The sequence below is a fragment of the Streptopelia decaocto genome (genome assembly GCF_964273445.1).
Source record: "Streptopelia decaocto genome assembly, chromosome: 14".
Taxonomy (NCBI): domain Eukaryota; kingdom Metazoa; phylum Chordata; class Aves; order Columbiformes; family Columbidae; genus Streptopelia; species Streptopelia decaocto.
In genome coordinates, this window is record NC_138669.1 from 5,608,280 (window position 1) to 5,628,282 (window position 20,003).

The window sequence follows — 20,003 nt, forward strand, 5'->3', positions numbered from 1 at the left end:
CCTCATGGCGTGCATCGGCGGGGAAGCTGCGCATGCGCTTTGCTTCCCCCGCCGCGTTCTGCGCCGAGCGTGGCGGTTTCCGCTCTCCCTCCGGCGACCCGTACGATGCCGCCCTCCGACCCGCCGCCGCGGGGTCAGGGGCCGGGCGGCCATCTTGTGGCGGCGGCCGGCTGTCGGTGAGGCGGCGTCGCGCCCTCCCCGCGGGCGGAGCAGGCCCGGCGCGGGCCGGCCCGCCGCCATGTCCTCCTTCTCCGAGTCGGCGCTGGAGAAGAAGCTGTCGGAGCTGAGCAACTCGCAGCAGAGCGTGCAGACCCTGTCGCTGTGGCTCATCCACCACCGCAAGCACGCAGGGCCCATCGTCTCCGTCTGGCACCGGGAGCTCCGCAAAGGTACGCGGGCCGGAGGGCTCGGCCGCCGCTCCGCTCCCCGGGCTCGGGGACCCGCTCCAGCCTCCCGTTCGCGGGCCGGTTCTTCAGGGCCCAGGGCTCGGTGACCCGGGAGCGGCGGGGAGCCGGGCCGCGGCCGCCGCTCTGCTGTGGTCGTTTATCGAACTATACGGGATTACCGCGCACAACGGCGGATGCGTGTGCTGGGCCGGGCAGTGTGGGCCGAGGGGCCGGGCCGGGAGCGGAGCTGTGCCCGGCGGGCTCCCGGGGAACCGGGACGTGCTCAGCTCCGAGATTTTGCTGTTAAATTTCGGATTCAGGCCTCTTATCCATTATGGAACTGCGCTGACAAATCAGCAATTCAGCCAGGTGAACGTGACTGTAGAGATCTATAGAAACGCTTTGGTGGTTTCATCCAGAAATATTTTGTAGTTCTTATCCTTGCAGATCAGCTTAACCAAAGTTTCCCTTCCTAAGTGCTGGTGACGCCCCACACGGTGCCCCAGAGCAGTGGGACGTCAGTGCTGGTGTCCACCGTCACCCCTGGCCTGGGCAGCAGGTCCCAGCGGAGCCTTTCGCGCAGTCGCTAAAGCACATGAAGCGGGAATTTTGGAAAGCTGGGGCTTTGCCCTGCTGTGGGAATCCCTGCTTTTGTGTTTGTGTGGATGTGTGGCCGTTGTGCTCCGGAGAACTGCGTGTGCCGCCGGTTCTGCCTGTAGGAAAATGGAAACTGGAGGTGCAGGATGGGAAAAACTTCTGGTGTAGGGAAGAAATTTGACATCGCTTCGGCACAGCGTTGCCTGGAAAAATATTGGAGTCTCCACAATAGATTTCTCCTGCAATTTCACTCCGTTCTGAGTTAAGTTGTTCCATACCAAGTTTGGTTTTATTTCCCTGTAGTTAATTAAAAATAAGTCTGTTGGCACATTAATTTGCTGGTAGGTTACAACAGCTCACTTTAATAAAGTGCTTAATGTTTATTTATTACACAGCTTTCCTCAGGGTTGATGTGTCCCTGTGTGCAAAAGGTACTAAGCTCATGTTTGTTTTATAGACCAGTTAGAAAAAAACCCAGGAGAAGTAAGGAGATGAAGAACTACTTGACTTAAAGGTCTCTAATTTGCTTTGGTAGCATGAAAATGTTTTGAACTTTGTTTTTAGGCTAAAAAGCCTATAAGCAACTTTGAAAACCATTTCAAAAATTCCAGGTGGAAGAATTGAGAAATAAACGCAAACTCTTTTTTTTCTTCCTTTTTTTCCCTTTCCCAGCAAAATCAAGTAGGAAACTTACTTTCCTGTATTTAGCAAACGATGTCATCCAGAACAGCAAGAGGAAAGGTCCTGAATTTACCAGGGAATTTGAGTCAGTTCTCGTGGACGCTTTTTCTCATGTCGCCAGGTATGTTGCTGTGTTGGGCATTTCTTCAGCTTTTCTCTCTAGAGATTGGTGTTCTTGTTGTACAAAGTTGAATTCGGTTGTGTTTTTTACCAGATCTCAGGGATGCTCATACACTCTCTAGTAGAGATGTGATTCTGACTACTTTAGAGTGAGGAGCTGCTTAGCGCTAATATTTCTCTTTGGGGAAGCATGTTTGTGTGTGAATCAGCCCCTGACGGCTTAAATGTATTTGTTCTCTGAACACAATGCTTTATTTTAATTGTTACCGAAAGGTCTTACGGATCTGTTCAGAGTGGAGAAATTGAATAGTTGCCGCATAACAAATGGCCCTTCCCTATTGCCTCTAAACCAGCTGATATTTGGGTCACTGGGTTATCATCAGTCTCCTGGTTCAAGCACAGATTCTTTTTGCCTTGCTTGTTGTAACAGTTATTTGATCAATAGTCTCCTTGCTGGGGGAAGAATGAGTTTTATACCTGAAAGGGAAGAAGACACACAGCTGCCATCCTATCCAAAATGGACTGTAGTTTAGTTAGCATTTTCTCTAATTAGCATAATAATTCCTGTTATCACAATTAAGGAAGTTGGTGCTGTGTGTTTGGGGGTGCAGCTCTGGGTGGCTGTGGAGCTTCCAGCACTGTGTGAGTGCAGTTAAGTGCCTAATGATCCAAACAACATGCTTTTTAATTGGGATGTTATTGACTGAAACAACTGTTTAAAGCTAATACTCTGAGTTGTAAATGTGTCAGCTTGGGGGTGTTTTACAATTCTTCTTGCAAATTCTGAACAATAGCAAGTTTCTTCCTTCAAAACTTTTCCTGCTTTTACTCTGGGGTGGGAATGCGGGGCACTTCCAGGCAATCTTTGGCCCCAATTAAAGGAGAAAATTGACCACAAATGTGTTTTGCAAGTTTGTCCCAGACAATATGAGAAAGATTTTCTCCAAATGTGCAAGTATGGCAACAGACACAGCTGCTAGTTTGGCAGATGCTCTCTTAAAACATAAGGGATGTTTTTCAGCCGAATTATAATTGTTTTCTAATCTGTGAACAGAGAAGCAGATGAGGGCTGCAAAAAGCCCTTGGAACGATTGCTTAACATCTGGCAAGAGCGAAGTGTGTACGGCAGTGAGTTCATCCAGCAGCTGAAACTCTCTATGGAAGACTCCAACAGCCCCCAAACTAAAGGTAAATGCCTGTTGCTCTTGTTGTCTGCCTCACTTTGTTTTTAAACTGGTGCATGTTCCGCTGCGAGGAGGGGAGCTCAGGGCTCCTGGAGCTGAGTTGTTCCCAGAGCTGGGCAGGAGATTGTTCGGGATTGTCTTGGGAGAAGCCTGGTTTTGGTTAAACTGGCAGTTCAGGTTTGCAGGTGTGTTGCCGTGGGGCGGCGGCAGGACGCTGCGCTGCACGTGGTTCTGTCTCTGCTCGCGGGCAGAGCGCTGCAGGGCTGGGGACAGCTCAGTGGGCACAGGGAACGCCTCATGTGGGCAGAGCGCTGCAGGGCTGGGGACAGCTCAGTGGGCACAGGGAACGCCTCGTGCGGGCAGAGCGCTGCAGGGCTGGGGACAGCTCAGTGGGCACAGGGAGCGCCTCGTGCGGGCAGAGCGCTGCAGGGCTGGGGACAGCTCAGTGGGCACAGGGAGCGCCTCGTGCGGGCAGAGCGCTGCAGGGCTGCCTCCGGGGTGAGCACAGCTCAGCAGGGTGCAGGAGACTGTTGCGTCCACCTTAAGAGTTGAATTGTCTCACTCTACATCTCTGAGCATGACCAGCTGGGCTCTTATAATGGTTTATTCAATATTGTTAGTACTTTCATTCTCTTTTTTTTGTTTTGCATAGTTGGTATGTTTTGTTACAATTCAACAAGGACATTTTAAGAATTTAAGTCTGGAATATATGTCCAGAAGTTTGTCTAGTCTCTTTTTTTTTTTTTTTTAATGCTAACTGATGATATTTTGGGAAAACAAGAACTTTTCATCATTTAACATCATTGGAATATCATGGTAATATCCTTATTATTGCATGAGACAGATGTGAGTAACTGAGCATAAGCTTCTTGCGTTTACTGCTTTCGTGCTGCTTTGGCAGACACTGCTGCCTCTTCTGCAGCATCAGAAAACGTTTAACCAGTAGTGCTGTATTGACAAGGGCAGCAGCAGGACGCATGACCTGTGACAGGTGAGGGTTGTTAATGGCCAGTGTTCTGTCAGGGGAATATTTGTCCACTTTGCAGCTGAGGGAACTGTCAGTGTCTTCAAATCACCTGCAGTCATGTTGCTGCTTCAAGTGGGTTTTGCTCTGTTCCTCACAGGGCTGCAATAATTTGTGAGCAAGTTGGCTTGGCTGTTAGCAAAGTGCTCTAATGCTGGTCTTAGGTGGTGAAGATGAGCAAGATACATCTACTGGAGTTGGTAATTAATACAGAATGAATACAAAGACATGAGCATTAATACAAGATGTGCATGTACAGACATCCATCTGGGGCTGTAGGCTTGTGTTTTCAAGGTGCTGCTTCAGGCCCAAGTCCCGGCTGGCGCTGCAGCAGCGGCTTCCCAGCCTGCCCTACCCGGAGTGGGGCGGCCAGGGGGTTTGGCCATTTCCCCCAACACTGGAGGCGCCGGCCCTGCCCGGGGGTTCTGTGCCCACGGGGAGCAGGCAGGGTGGGGGTACAGCCTCTCTGCCAAACCTCACACTACGTGGTTCTGCTTGGGCACAACGCATAGGGCACTGCTTGGTGTAAGGGACAGAATTTACTTACCTGAACTCCTGTTAGGCCAAGTAACTGAGGGGTTGAAACTGTTGGTTTAAGGTATGGCACCTAGAGAAGTGTTTCACCAGTGTTTGATTTTTAATGTGAACCAAGTGATACTGTGTGTCCAGGGACAGGCGGTTCCTGGGGAAGCAGCAGGACCCTGGCTCCATGTGTCCTCCTGTGGCCGGTGGTGTCCTCAGCCCTGCTACTGTTACCTTCTCCATTTTCACATGTTTATGCAAAATCAGACCCTTCCCAAGTGTAACAGGCTTGTCTCTGTGGGAAGCAGAACCAAGAAATAACAATGTTTTAAGAACTCCCGTGTGCACATCTTCACTTGTCCAGAACTATTGATTTGTCTGGGTAACTGGAAATATTAATGTAGTGTCCTGTATTTGAGGGAGCAGTTCAGGCCTTTTCATGAGTGTGAATATTGCTGCCTTGTCAATTCATTGTAAAAAAAGAAATGGAGATTTTTAAACTAAGAGAAAAAGAAATTGGAAAAACTCAGCAGAGTTCTCCTGAGTTTCTCCTTGTTTTGACTGGCTTGTTTTCAAATTAGCTGCTTAATGGTAAGAGCTAGTTTCATGTGGGATTTTCATGGATTTCTGAGATAAATCGGTGTTTGTCCAGTTTCTGGTGGGTGACTGTGTATGTTACAGAAGGCTTTGTTGTAGTCACTCTGTTCTGTTTTCAAACAGATGAATGTAAGCGAGATGGATAATAATGTGTTGGGTTTTACAAATCTAACATTTATCATAAAAGGGGAAAACTGTAGTACACTGCTCCTCCAGAATCGTTCTGACGTCCTGGGTTTGTCTGTATCCAAGGTAGACACAGCTGGGGAATAACTACCAGTGTGTCTTTAGATTGATACAAGGTTGTGCCATTAACATTTTGAAGCTCCTTAAGGGTATCTGGTGCTGTAATAATGAGTATTCTTCTTTTCAGCCCAAGATATGGTTTAAATTCAGCTTGTTTGTCTTTCAAATAATGGTTACCTATAGAACTTCACAAGTCAAATCCCCTGTTTTACAGGTTTAGCCGTTATTCTAGAACTACAATAGCTGTGAAATGGGGTTTCCTTGCACGTTTCCCTGCAGGCAGAAGTTTCTGCTCATGCAGCTTGTCCTATAACTGTGTGCTTAACTGTCAGAAAAGGTGGGTGATGTAGCTGTGCTGGGGCTGATAAATCCTCATGTGAAATAAGGACTTTTTTCTTATTGGAACCCTTTGCGCAGTTCCCTCCAGTGAAAGGCGTTATCTACACGGGGAGTTCCCTACCGTGTGGTGTGGCTGCTTCATGAGCGAGGAGATGAATGTAACCAGGTCCTCATGAGAGCAGATAATAATTTTGTGTTGCCTTGAGATTAAAAAAAAACCATACATAAAGCCACTGTTTTTAACAGAGCCAAGTTCCTGCACTCTAGTTATCCTTTTGTATGTGCGCATATGGATTCCACAGCTCGTTTCTCTTTTCTGTGCACATGGGCCTGGAGTCAAATCAGAGCAGCCTGTTTACCTGTAAAACACGTCCTGAGGAGATGAGAACAGGTGAACCCCTGGGTGTGAAAGTCTCCCAGCCGGAGGAAACCTTGGGCTTCGTGACCATGGTCTGTGACGCTGTGAGCTTTCTCAGGCACCAGAGAGGGTTTGAAGACGGAAAGGCTGGTGGAGAAATACCTTTACAAGTCTCGCTGGACACTGCAACAGCGAGATAACAACATGTGGAGTTTCACTGCAAAGCTGTTATGATGGCAGTTGGTTGCTTTGGAGGAGCAAAGTGCTTTGCTCTTTGAAGGCTTGCGGGGAGCAGTTTGGTTTCTGAGCTGTGGAAAAGAGCCCGAGGAGCAGGAGGGCTGACTGCATCTCCAGTAGTGGCTTCTCAGGCTTCTTTATGGCTGTGTCAGGAATGGCCTCATGATTTTCCTGCCGGAAACTGCCCATGTTCTCCAAGGATACCCCGATTGTTTCAGAAGATGTGTTACACACCACCGCTGGGTTCGGATCAGGTCCTGGTGCTCTTAATGCTGGCTTTCCTCTTCCCTTCTGGGATTTGATGGGCTTTTTCAGAAGTGCAGACTGCAATGGTCCAATTACTTTTGGCTAGCAGATTTTGAAAGCTACCTGAGCAGGGAGTGTTGTAATTAATGCCTGGGTTCCTGCCTCTCTCAGAGGTCCTCTTCTGCTGTACGCTCTGGAGTTTGAAAATAATAAGTGTGGGGTTTTTTTTTTTCTATCTTGCTGTAATGGAGGTGGTGTTTCTAGGACTCTTCAGTGAGGTCTTCCACTGCTGCTGTTTGCTGATGCCAAGGAAAGAAGTGCAACAGTCCACTGTTATGTCATGCTATTCATGCCCAAAATGCTATTTCAGTAGAGTCTTTCCAATCCAACTCCCTTCGTCTTGTTCAGATGGGAAATTCAATTCTGAATCCTCACCGTTAAGAGTGGTAAGCAGGCACAATACTGTCTTGTGCTAGAATGGTTGGCAACACAGCAGGAATAGTTCTTCAGCAATTTGAATCCCAGTTCTCATTTTTATTTTCATTTCTGTGCACACTACATGCATTCTTTTATTGATTATCTTGTGTTTAGCCTTTGGTTAATTACTTTATGGTAAGTGCACACAAGTGATAAATATTGATGACAGGTTGTCCTGGGCTGCACAACTTTAACTGCTCTCTTTGGTCGTTTTGTCACCTGCACATCTCCCTTGAGCTCGGCTGGTCCCTTTTGCAGAGCTCAGTGGACAGCAGGTGGTTTTTGTGTTGATCTGGTATCTTTTCAGTCAGATTATCAAGCGTTATTGCACGTATGGTATACATACAATACTTAGTCTGTACCTTTTTCTAGCCTAGGTAGCTTTGCTCTAGCATGCATCAAAAGTAATTTGGTTGAGGGTAACTGTTTTCTGTGCTTCTTTGCCTTGCATTGAGTAAATCTGTTGTCTAACAGAAATGTGTTTGTGTCGGCCTCACGAGGGTTGTTCAGCTTTTTCTCACAGCAGCATGTACAGCGCCTCTGACTTTGTCTCTCTGGAAATAAAGCTTTTCAGACATATGTCCCACCTGAAAAGCAGGGAAAGTTCTGGATTTAGGGGCCAACTCTACTGTTTCCTTCCTCATTAGAGCTGGGCAGGCTGATCTCATTTAAAATCAAGTGTCCTTCGGTTTTCTTGTGAATCAAATGTTTTCCTTGAACTCCATTATTATCTTGGCAAGACTTTGATTCCATTGAAGGGATGTTCACAAGAGTGTCCAGAGCTTTCTTACAAATCACCCTGGCCCTTATGAATTCTGGTGGCAAGTCTGAAGAATGGTGTGTCTTCTTCTGAAGGCTCTGTGACTGGAGCAAAGGCTGCACTGGGATTTCAGACTCATTCAATAAACTCTCTCTCCCCTTTCAAGCTCGGGTATGCTATGACACTGCCTTAACCGACACTGCCTTGCTGTATGAAATCCTTATTTCTGAATGCTCTGGGTTACCTGCTTGGAGGTCGGTTCATGCTCTGCCTGTTGCTGTCATTGCTGGGTTTTTGTTTCACAGAGCTGTCCTTCTACTCTGACAGACAAGTGGAAGGTTGAATAATCAGCGGTCATTCAGTTCATGGTGGGACCACAATGAGCATATATTTGGTGCCAAACGATAACAAGGAATTCTTCTGTCCGTGTGTATCTTGGTGTCGATGCATCATTTCTACTGGTAGAAATCTTGAGCTGCGTACATGGTATGAACCAGAGAATCAGAGTGGGCTTGGAGACCCACCGTTTATCGGCAGATAGGATATCTACTTGCCTTTCGTCCTTCAGTGTAGGAGGTAGAAGTATGTGTACAGTGCACATGGCTGATACAGAGACTGTATCCTAGTACTTGCACGTACAGGATGCATGTGTGGGCAAAATCAGCCTTTTATTGCTGTTTTGCCTTTGAGTGTTTGGAATATGGTGCCAACGTGAGAGTCCAGCTGTGGTCACCCTTCTCTTTAGAGAGCTTCATCGTTAGAGCATCTGGTGCTGTTTTTTTTTAAGTAGAGATAGTCAGGGTGGGCAGATCTGGCATCCAGATGAGTTACTTACGTGTGTCTTCAGTTGCAGAGGAGAAGAAGTCGTTGAAGCGAACTTTTCAGCAGATCCAAGAGGAGGAAGATGACGATTATCCCGGGAGCTACTCGCCCCAGGACCCCAGCGCTGGGCCGCTGCTGGTACGTGGGGAGCGGGGCTGAGGCACCTCCCGCGGGTGCAGCCACGAGGTGGAGCTGCCCACAAGTGCTTTCATGGGGACATTCATGTGGGGCTTGAGAAATCCCTGTGAAGTAGAACTGGTTCCTTTTTCATATTGGAACGCTCTGCCGCTCCTGGGTGATTGCACGTAGTCTAAACTGAGTCCGAGGGGCACTACCAGTAGAGAATCTCGAAGGGCTGCTGGAAGAGCAGACCATATTCTAAATTCTTGCAAAGAACAGTGTATAATCTCTCAAACCCAAAGTTGTAACACAGTTAAATATTTTTTTTTTTAGAATCTCTCTCCATGAGCTATTAAAAAGCCCAACCTTTGATAGATGTGTATGGAGCTGGTTAGGAAAACCAGTTCTGAAGACTTTATTTTAGTAGAAATTAAATAGAGGATCATTCTGAGCATTCAAGGCTACAAAATGAGTGTGTTAAACCTCAGATGCAGTGACCACAGCCACAGGAAATGGCTTAAAAGTTACTTGGTTTTAATGTTTGCTTACTTGTCTTGTAGACCGAGGATTTGATCAAAGCCCTGCAAGACCTGGAAAATGCAGCATCAGGAGATGCAACAGTGCGGCAAAAAATTGCCTCCTTGCCTCAGGAAGTTCAAGATGTTTCATTACTGGAGAAAATTACAGGTATGGAACTGGAAGATGAATAAACATGGGTCTGAGGAATAACTTAGAAATCAAAGGTGGTTTTCTTTAAATAATCAGAAGGTAGAGTGGAGTGAGTTCTTGCTTTTATGTCCTTGTTGTGTAGCTCTTGGGTAATGAATAGGCAGCAATGCTGAGAAGTAAGGTTGAAGATGGAAATTCATAGCTGCTTCCATTTTTTTGGCTTGGACCAAGGCTTTTGTACTTGAAGAGCATCCACAGCATTTTGCAAGAATGTAAAGGACATAGGGCCAGAGTTCTCAAATGGATGCGTTTGATTTTGAACACCTTGACTGTCAGATATTTTTGAGTTTTATCAGACTGTGCTGAGTACACGCATAGTCCTTGGTTGCTATGGAAAAGGAAACTTGCTACCCCCATTAGTCTGTCAGTCCTTGTTTAAATGGGCTTTTACAATTGTATTTGAAAAGTAATCTTAATAGAAGCATTTGAAGGTTGAACCGATTTGACTCTCGTTCCTTCAAGCAGTTTTAATGTAGAATTCATTATGAGCTGTCACTTACTCAGTCCTTTATAATATAATCTTACAGTGTCCAACTGTGAAGACTAGTGTTCAATTCCTATCTTTGCTCATATACATTAGGAGTTGTTCAAAGAAAAGATCAATTAAAAAGTGCAAACCATGTTTAAATGTGGAAACCACCTGATTTGTTTAGACTGCACTTCCAGAATTCAGTTAAACTTTTGATTAGCCAGTTTATAGAGGCTAACTTCATAGATTTATTCCCTCACCAGTCACCGACATTTCTGCAAGGATTAAAGGCCATCAGTCATGTCAGCATCTCAAAACCACCATTCTTGGGCTGTAGTCCTGTTTCCTTTGTATCCCCTGCTGCGGGAACTCTCATTTTCCTGTCAAGCCAGGGGCATGTTTATGAGTGAGATGTTATTGTGTGTGTGGCTGGTGAATTGCAGCCCCTCTGTCAGAGAGGAAAGTTCTAAACTTTGTCCTCTGCGTTACCCGACCCTTGTGCACGCAGACAAAGAGGCAGCTGAGCGACTCTCGAAGACGGTGGACGAGGCGTGTCTGCTGCTGGCCGAGTACAACGGGCGGCTGGCGGCCGAGCTGGAGGACCGGCGGCAGCTGGCACGCATGCTCATCGAGTACACCCAGAACCAGAAGGACGTGCTGAGCGAGAAGGAGAAGAAGCTGGAGGTGAGTATTGGTGGCAGGGAGCTGACTGCCTCACCACACACTCCTGCTCGGCCCCTCATCTGTGTTCCTCTCAGGGGAAATTATTATAGATGTGAGCGTTACATTTGGAGTAAAACAGGAGTACGCATGCGGTGTAAAAAGTCTGGAGAAGACAAACCTGTTCTGGTGTTCAGTCTGGTATGTTTTAATGCATGTGGACGTGGAAAGCCCAGAACTCGGTACTTTTTAAAGAAAAATAGGTTCACCCAACGAAGTTTCTGCAGATTTACACTATTTTTTAAATTAAATTGCATTTCCAAAAATTCAGTGTCCCTTTGCCACAATTATCTGGCGCTTTTTTAGTAGTTGTTTTTTTTGTTATTCTTTTCCTTATGGTTGGGTGCCCCTCATCTGCCTTCCCAGCCTCTTCTTGCTAAGGAGCTGCTGTTTAAACAAGATCTTCTGGCATCCATCCTTCAGCAGCCGCTTCCCAACAGCTTCAGGGATGAGGTGTGAACTGGGCTGATGGGAAAGGCTGGTGACTTGCGTGTCCTGCCATAGCTCCTTGAACACAGGCAGAACGCCGGCAAACGCACCAACAGGGCCTGAGCACCAGCCGCACGTCCCAGGGGCCGCGACACCCGCCATCCATCTCAAACGGGCTCTCTTGGAGGAGGTTCTTTGAGCGCCACGTCCTGGGAGCAGTGGGGAGGTTTAATTACCGACCGTGGCTGTGTGTCACTCTGCCATCTGTTCAGCAGCCCTGGGCGGCACGTGAAGCGCTTCCCCGGGCTGCTGGTGCTGTGAGCAGCTGCAGAGGACAAAACCTGCTGCAAGGAGACTCTGCTGGAGCACGTGCAGCCTCTGCTCACTGTCGTGACAAGCTCGTCCTCTGACGGCTAGGCAACGTTGTTCTGGGGGAAATTTGGGATGTTTCCGTTGTCATAGGTGTGTATACCAGAGTTTATCCGTGTCTTGTGGCTGTGAATATGTTGCTTTTCCAGAGCAAGGTTTTTCCCAGATCAGCCAAACAAGTGCTGATGCTGCACTCAGAATTAGAGTGGATAGTTAATAATTCTGTTAGCTTGTTTAGCTTGAATTTCTTCAAGCATAGTGTCTGCCTTATGACCGAGTCATTAAAAGGCACTTTCAGGTGTGGATATGACAGATGCCATAAAACCAAATCCTGTTTGGCACCTGATTTATTTGCTGAATGCTAGTGGAAGTTTTGTATTGTTCTTTTTTTTTTTTTTCCTTGCTGAAAGGACACCTGTCTAGTAGAAACACAGATGTGTGTGTGTATATATAAAGATATAAATGATAGAAACAATGCTCTTTACTTTTTTAGAAAAATGAAAGAAATAGGTAGCAAGATGCTGCACATCATTATTTTAAAAAGCCCGGAACAGTCCATTAATTTGAGTCAGTTTGAGACAGTGAAATTAAGAAATTCACAATGAATGTAATCCTGAAAATCAGGCAATTTGCTGGCTGAGTTCTTTTGTTAATAAGAATAATCCTGCTGATAGCAACAGGACAGGTTGCTTGCCCACTGTTGAATGTACACACATTCTTAAATATGTTGGAAGCTAAAGAATGATCTTACGAAATACCTGTTTAGCTTGGCGTCTTTGCCGTTTTGACAAACAAGGTGGCCTTAGTACTGTGAAGTCTGAAATGCATAGCAGGAAATGCCACTCCAGAAAACATGAAGGCACAATTCATATTGGTGTCAAATCTCACATCTTAGCTGGGGGATGTTGCCTGATTAAAGCATTGCATTGTTCTTGAGTTGTGGGGGTTAATAAATAGTGGAAGACAGTTACAGATCTGGCAGGCATATCTGCTCATCAGTTTTCTTTGAGTCTTTGATGTTCTCACAGCAATGTTAGTGATAAGCCTGGGTTTTCCTTTGTAGTGCTAATAAGCATTTTAATAGGAGGCTCTGAAATTCTTGTAGCAATTAAGAATGTATTAAAAGCCAAAACATTTACTCCAAGCAAAGACTGAAATAAGAAAACAACTTGAACCAATCTAATTTTACAGATCTTCTCATTGTGTGATTTGCTCTCTCCAGTTATCTTTTCCAGCATCTTGGGTACTACCGACTGTGAGTTTTTCTCTCGTTCAGTCAGTTTCCTGACTCAGTTGAGATGGCGTTTCAGGTGGAGGTGGATTGTTCACTTCACTGTGCTCATCTTGCCCGGGTTGCCAGCTGGGAAGGGGTTTCTGGTGGGAACACAACTCAGGCCTTTATTGTAAGACATGGAAGTGTCTGATTTGGAAATCGCTCTGGATATTTTGTGTGCTTTATTTACTCACAAAGCAAAGTCTGTCACTATGATAGTAATGAAAGTAGCTCATCTACATCTTTTGAAAAGCAGCTTTTGTGGTCTAGAGCGCTGCAGTTGTTTACTAATCCTGTTAATACTGTCCCTTGTGAAACATGGCAAATTCTCAAGACACACATAAACTCACTGTATTTATGTCTGGTGGGCTAATGCTCCACACATTTGGCAATGTGAAAACCCTGGGACACAGCTCTTGTCATCAGCTGCAGAAAAGCTGTTTAGTTGAGGGACAGGGTGCTGGGAAGGGTGGTTTTGGGCAATGAGTTACAGTTCAACATCGATCACCACTGGTGTGATTGGGCTGAGACTCCGCGGTGCTCAAGCGCTGGTGGGGACGGAGGAGGCTCCACAGAGCCCCAGTTTCGTGACATACGGACAGACAGGTGCTACTCGGAGGGCAGCACTTGAACAAATCAAAAGTGTATTAACTAGCATTACTTTACTGAGGGATGGACCAAAGCTGATGCTACACAACCCATAGCAAGATATGTATTCTTAAGGGTCAATATTCCCTAGATTAACTTACTGAAAGGAATGGTGGATGCTGGTGTTGAACATCTGAACAAATCAAGCACTTACATGTGCTGCTCGTGTACTCGCTGAGCAGGAACGTGAATGTCCTGGCTTTAGAAAGCTTTGCTTTTTGAGTATTTTCTCCTGACACCCTTCATATTGGTCAGTTCTTAGAAATACATTGTAATTGTGACACTTTATTCTAACATGTTTTAATGTTTCAGAGTACTTTGGCTAGGAGGCAAGCAGCAAAGCTGAAGAATACCTAAGCAACCTGCTCTATTAGTGTTGTGTATTTAATGCTGTAAGAAGACTTTACACAGCCATACAAACATATGACTGTCAAACCTGTTGCTTCACTACGGACTCTTTCCAAATTCCTGTCGAGCTGCTGGTGCGTTTTCCCCCTGACTTCTGTGGACTTTTGCTCTCGTACGTCTGGCTGAAGCTGCAGCATATCAAAACTGAGACTGGCTGCTCTTCCTCCTCACGTTCTGAATTCTCATTAATGCTGAACTAGATGTTTTCCAGCAGCTGCAATTGCTGTGATGACTTACAGCGTGTTCCTGCTTGACCCTGAACAGGGGTGGAGGTGTCCAGTGCAGATTCGAAGCTGAAATGAGATGAAGCCTGTGCTGTGACTCGCCAAGGTGAACCACGCGGGGCAGCAGCCCTCGGGCTGAATTTCCTGTCACATCGATCGCAGTCGGGTTTATAATGTTCAAGTCAGGCTGCTTTGGAATGCAGCCCTTCTGTCAGATTCTTCAGTGGTGTTTAATTCTGATTTTGCGTTTCTTTCAAGGACTAAGGATCTGATTGACTTGGCCGCTGTGGGTGTTGAATCCTGCATACTGAAAGGGAATGTTGATTAGGAAAAGCATCCGCGTGGCACAGTGCCAGTTTTTTCTGTATCATCCTGAAACTCCTGCTTACAGCAAAGATCTCATTATTTGGACTAAAAAAAGCAAATAGCATCCAAATACTATTAATCTTAATGAAAGCCGCCTCTGCAGCGAGGCAATTAGCTAGACACATGGAGTACAAACTAAGACCTCAGAAAACAGTCGCTTCTTTTAAGTGCACTTCATATTTTTTCAGTTTTATAGGATGGAGAGACGTTATGCAAAACCTGCACGGTGCAGTTTCTGCTGTGACCTGTCAGCACCGCGCTGGGTACCGGAGCAGACGGAAAGTTCTGCAGTGGGGTCTGTGCTGCGGATCCCATCTGCACAGCACGTATTCATCTCTTCTAGGAAATCTTGGGTTCCCGAGTTACTCCCTTAGAACGTCATTTCCATTCCTGAATTTAGTGACCTTTTTCTGAGCCAGATTTCTTAATGGTTTTGGGGCTGTTGTTGCCTTTTCCTTGTGAGCATCTTTTTTTATCAATAGGTACAATTTAGGCCTTACTGCTTTAACAGACTTTGGTGTGGACTAGTTAATCCCTGCATTAACCTACTAGTAAGGTAGAATTGTTAGAATTGAATGGAGATATTTCTCAAGGTGACTTGATCTTTTTTTTTGTCCTGTGTACCCAAGTCTCTGTTTGCATTGAGGTGTTTCTGATAGCTCAGTACTGCAGATAGTTCTCAGTGCAGAGTATCCCTGAAAACGTTAAGAGCAATATTTTTCTAACCATTTTAAGCTGTTAATTGTGATTCTGGGGACAGGCTGTTGCTGTTGTGTGGATGAATTGCTCCCAAGTCCTCGTGTTTGCTGGAGCACAAGTGTGGTCTGTACGCCTCCCAGTGCTGCTTCGTTCGTCAGCGTGTGTCCTCGGAGCTGGGTCACCAAGGCATTGCAAAAATTCTCGCTCCCCCAAACAGTTCTGAAGAAGAAATATTGTTTGGATCTAAGACAATTTTAATGTTTATACAAATTGTCTTCGGCTAAGAAAACCCATAGTGTCCTGCTCCTGAGCGTCCCTCGAAGCAGCATGTGCTGATCCTCCTGCCAGTTCTGCCCTACGAGCGCAGAACATCAGTCTTCCCGGGGAACAGACATTGCATTGTACCTGGCTTTACATGGTTCTCGTGCATGGGTCTTGGAAATTCAAGCGTTATTTGAGATTTTTTGGCTTATGCTTGGTATTTGCACCTTTTACCCCATTTATCAGACCGGGAGGACTTGCCAGCTGCCTTGCTCTTCTTGGTTTCTTTCCTATCTTTAGTAAGAATTACTACAGAAAAAGAAAACTGCTGATGTTCACTCTTGACAGTGTTTGGCATTCTTGAGAAAGTGCTGCCCCTTCTTTCTTGGCTTGGTATCCGTCACTCCCTGACAACGTCCTGAGTTACGATTATTTTTTTTTAAGACAGTCTTTTAGGGGAAAAACAAGCCCTATGAATGCAGCCTCTTCCCCCTTCTGTCCATAAGCATTTGGAATACAATAACACAGTAGGTATCTTTGCCGTGTCCCATCCGTGCGGGAGCTGGTGCCGTGTCCCTGCCCCACAGGTCCCTCTCCCCGTTGCCAGCAGCAGATGCTCCGTTCGTGTCTCTCCGTTTCCCCAGCGCTGGCTCCGCCGGCTCTTGCAGAAGTACACGCGGTGCAGCGCTTCACAGTTTTCCTCCTCGGCTGCTCCTCCAGCCCCGTGAACAGCACGCTGCTGTTTGTGAAGCTGGTGGAGTTTTGTTTGAGCCTGACTATTTCAGCACATATCCCACGTGCATTAACAGGGGTGTTTGGTTATGGCGGTGTGTTAACTCACTGAGCCTCACAGAAGGATTTAAGTTGGAAATCAGCTGTTAAAGGACATTCTTACTTGGTATTGGCAGGAAATTTATAGAATATATTTATAAAGCCATTCTGGGCACAGGGCTATTCTGAGCTGTTGCAATCGGCTGCTGCTCTCGCTATTCTAATTCAAAATAATGAAACACAGAGAATGGAAACTCGTTGCTTGTAACCCCGCAGGAACTGCTCTGCTTTGATATTTGGAGAAGGCAAAGAGAATTTCCATCACTGAGAAGGTTAGAAAGATGGCATTAAAGTTGTAAACTCTTCAGAAGGATGCTTTGATTAGATGCGTGTCTAGTTTTACTTGATCTTCAAAGACAGACTTCTGTTCTCTGGTAAACTGTTCTCTTTGCCAAGTAATTAAGAAATGAAAAGTAAGTTAGTATTACAACTGACTATGGAAGGCCGTGTACAGTTTTTCTTCAGCTCGTTGTTGCCTGCATTGTGGAAATGCTGTGGAAGATCTGCCATACCCACCACTGGGGCCTGCAGGTTTGGGGGCATTTCACGCGGGTTCTGTGACAGCGCCATGGGGCAGGATCAGTGCTTCGTGGGTGCCAGAGCCCGGGGACAGGCTGCGAATTTGAGTCATGTAGCAGTTACTCAGAGAACCAGGATCTTGCCACCTGCTCCCAGAGTCCTCACCTGGAAAATAGTCCTGCCTTAACTACAAGCTTCGTTAATTAACCTGTGCTTAATCTTGGTTCTGTTTCCCTCAGGAGTACAAGCAGAAGCTCGCTCGGGTGACCCAGGTGCGCAAGGAGCTGAAATCCCACATCCAGAGCCTGCCGGACCTGTCGCTGCTGCCCAACGTCACGGGAGGGCTGGCACCGCTGCCGTCGGCTGGTGACCTGTTTTCCACAGACTAGGACAGACTGTCCCCAGTTTCCGCTGCCAGCAGAAGGAAGACGACTGGTGTTGGCTGGAAATCCACTCTTCTGAGATCTGCAGTAGGAAGGAACTTGCAGACGCTGCTTTCGGCCTCTCGGCTGCTCCTGTTCTCCCCCGCGCTTTGTGCGTTTCCTCACGCTGAGGGGAGGAGAAAAGTGAGTTTTTGTGAGCTCAGAAGGGAGTGGGGACAGTCCAGATAGGAAGACGTGTCTCATCTTTTTCCATACTCTTTAGTTGCTGTTTGCTCTTAGCACTTGTTACTCCCACAAAAGTCACGAGAATCATGTACATACTTACCTGGAAAGTTTTCCAAGAAAGGCTGACCATATAACATCTTTTCTCTATAAACATATTGTATGATTTCTGAATAAGTCTTGTCTGTTTTAGTTTGGTTTCTGCCCCTCGTCTCTGAGCAGTGGGGCGGCCGCTGTGCTCCCAGGGCTGACAACGCGCAGCGGAGCCGCGCGGCGCTTACCGAGCACTGGTACAGAGAAATACTGTCCTTGAGTCTACAGTTCCTCGTTCTGCTGTGGGACTGACACGGACACAGTTCCCGTTCGGCGTGTACGGCAACGGGAACTCGCCACAGGCAATAAAAATAAGCAGCTTTTCTTTGTGAATTAGAGAGAGCTTCTCTGCTGAGCAACGCAGAACTGGATATTACCTGAATGAGGAGGAGAGGAAGTTTTGTTCTAGCTACCTTAGATTTATACCACATTTTTCTTCTTCCTTATACAAAATCAGATGGTTGCAGAAGCTGGAATGGTGACATCCCGGTGGCCGGCACTGTCTGATCCACTCTGAGGGTGGTTACGCTGAAAATACTATTCTATAAATTCTCCGTGTAGCTTTAGTGAAGTTATTCAATGAACAGAAGTTAAATGTGGTATAAATATTTATTTATATAGAAAATAGACCCATATATATGCACATATCCTGTATGCACATGTACCATGTCCATGCATGTAGATATTAGAAGGATGTACTTAATTTTGTGTCGCAGATTATTGTGAATTGATTTTGATAATTGGGAAAAGTCAGGAAAAAAGTCCAATTTAAGACACTCTTAACTGCATTATGTCGCTAGCTGATGTTTAGCTGCCATGGGCGCGGTGACATTTCGGTTTGTGTGTTAGGTTAACAAGCTGGACTCTGATCACTGAAAAGCATTCCAATTTGGATAACAATTCTGTTTAAATTTAGCACCTCTCACTAGAAAACATTTTGGGTTTGTGGAAACACTTGATCTGGTAATGCCGGTTTTGTAACACAGGCTGCAATGGGTTGAGTGACGTGCTGTGCTTGTGCCTCCCTATAGTCTTCAGCTGCTGTTCTCACAGACATGAGAGGAGACCTACAGGAACGCAAAGCTTGTTCTGTGTGCTCAGTAATTTATTGTCCAGGGTATCCAGAGCCTATTCAGCACTCAGTTAAAACACGTAATACAGCATTTGTTGGTCACTAAGTTGTTCAGAAGCTCCCGTCCTTTTCTCCTGCCGCTGCAGCGTGTCCGTGTTCTCAGAACTCGCGCCCTCGCTGCCCAGCCCGGCCCTGGGGCCCGGCCCAGGCGCTGTCCGTGGCTGAGCTGTTCCTTCCCAGCTGCCTTGGTTGTGCAGCCTCGTGGGGGCCAAATGTTCCTCACGCAAGCACTGGACGTTCTCTCTGCTTTTGCCAAAAATGAAAAACAAACTCCCCTCCCCAAGCCTCGAAAACCCAAACCAAAAGACTCATTTCTGTCCTGTCGCAGCTCGTGGAGTCACCCGAGGCTGTTTAACCAATAGTTGTTCTGACCATTGATTGAATGTGTAGCCGTTAGAGGACAAAAAAGCTGTCATAAAAAAATTATGTAGACAAGTGTGTTGGGATCTCACGCCGTTGTTTTGGGCAGATCTGTGAGAGAGTTGTATGTCTTTTTTAATTGAAATGTTTTGATTTTTTTTTTTTTCCAAATATATGTGTGTGTTTTATTTTGCTTAATTTAATTGAAGTCTTGTGGTTTTTAATTTTATTTGTTTTACTTTTTGGGCAAAGGGCATCTGGTGAACTGGGTGACGTTCTCTGAAGGTTGAACAGATTTCCCCCAAGGTGTGTCTTTTTTTTAACAAAAGCTCAAATCTGTATATGAATTGATTCAGGAATTAATTTAGACGTATAGGCTGCCATTTGTGCCAGCAGTATATTCTGAAATGTCTCATAGATATCTATTTTTGAATAAAGAGGGTGTCGTTGAGTAGCAGTGGTCTCACTGGTTTGTCCCGGCGCAGCTGTCGCTCCGGGTTTGCTGTTCCCTGCAGTCCCGGGGGCCGCTGGACGCTGCTCCCCCCGCTCTGCAGCCCCACTGCGGCAGTTTGTCTGTCCCTGGTGCAAAGTCCGTGGGGCAGGAGGTGCTGGGGCGGGTGTCGGGCTGGGGCAGGACCTGGTTTGGGAAGGAGGAACCAAAGCTGGAGGTTTTACACCCCACAGGCTGGATTTGTGGTGAGAGGACCTGGGGCACACGGGACTGAGTGAGTTCAACTCAGGATTCTCTGCAGAGTCCAAGATGCAAATCTGCTTATTTGAGGGGTTATGCGGTGGACGGCCCGGTCTGGTGGAAGGAGGATGGAGAGGGTGTGAATCACAACCACGGTGCCTTCGTGGCTTCTAGAGCTGCTGCCTTTCCCTTCTCCCACTGCTTGCAGGAATCAGTAGGTAGAAAATAGTGTCTTGATTTGTGTTTTCAGCAGGGCTTTCACATGGCACCTTTTAGCAAGAGTTTGGTAGAGGCTGAGCCCTCCCAGGCCCCGGCGTGTGCGGGAGCAGAGGGATCTCGTTCCGTGTGAATCACATTCTGTGGTTCTGCTGGCCCAGACTGCAGAGGCTTCTGCTGCGGAGCGGCCGCGGCCCCTGGGGAGGGGCTGGTGTTGGTGGCTGTCACACAGCTGGGGCAGGTGA

At 46.6% G+C, this 20,003-nt stretch overlaps 1 protein-coding gene across 1 annotated transcript; it reads left to right on the forward strand.

The window, feature by feature from the left end:
• The first annotated feature begins 46 nt into the window (after positions 1–46).
• RPRD1B (regulation of nuclear pre-mRNA domain containing 1B) lies at positions 47–19,305 on the forward strand. Its single transcript, XM_082065626.1, has 7 exons — positions 47–389; positions 1,656–1,785; positions 2,839–2,972; positions 8,622–8,734; positions 9,277–9,403; positions 10,423–10,598; positions 16,901–19,305. Exons 1-7 carry the CDS (start codon positions 239–241, stop codon positions 17,048–17,050), a joined length of 981 nt encoding a protein of 326 aa, XP_081921752.1. The 5' UTR covers positions 47–238; the 3' UTR covers positions 17,051–19,305.
• Positions 19,306–20,003: the final 698 nt, after the last annotated feature.

Excerpts from the sequence above, each read along its gene's own strand:
- RPRD1B (XM_082065626.1), top strand. The coding sequence starts at position 239 with ATGTCCTCCTTCTCCGAGTCGGCGCTGGAGAAGAAGCTGTCGGAGCTG. Across the intron at positions 2,973-8,621 it reads CAACAGCCCCCAAACTAAAG|TTGCAGAGGAGAAGAAGTCG; the intron begins GTAAATGCCTGT and ends GTGTGTCTTCAG. Across the intron at positions 10,599-16,900 it reads AGAAGGAGAAGAAGCTGGAG|GAGTACAAGCAGAAGCTCGC; the intron begins GTGAGTATTGGT and ends TGTTTCCCTCAG.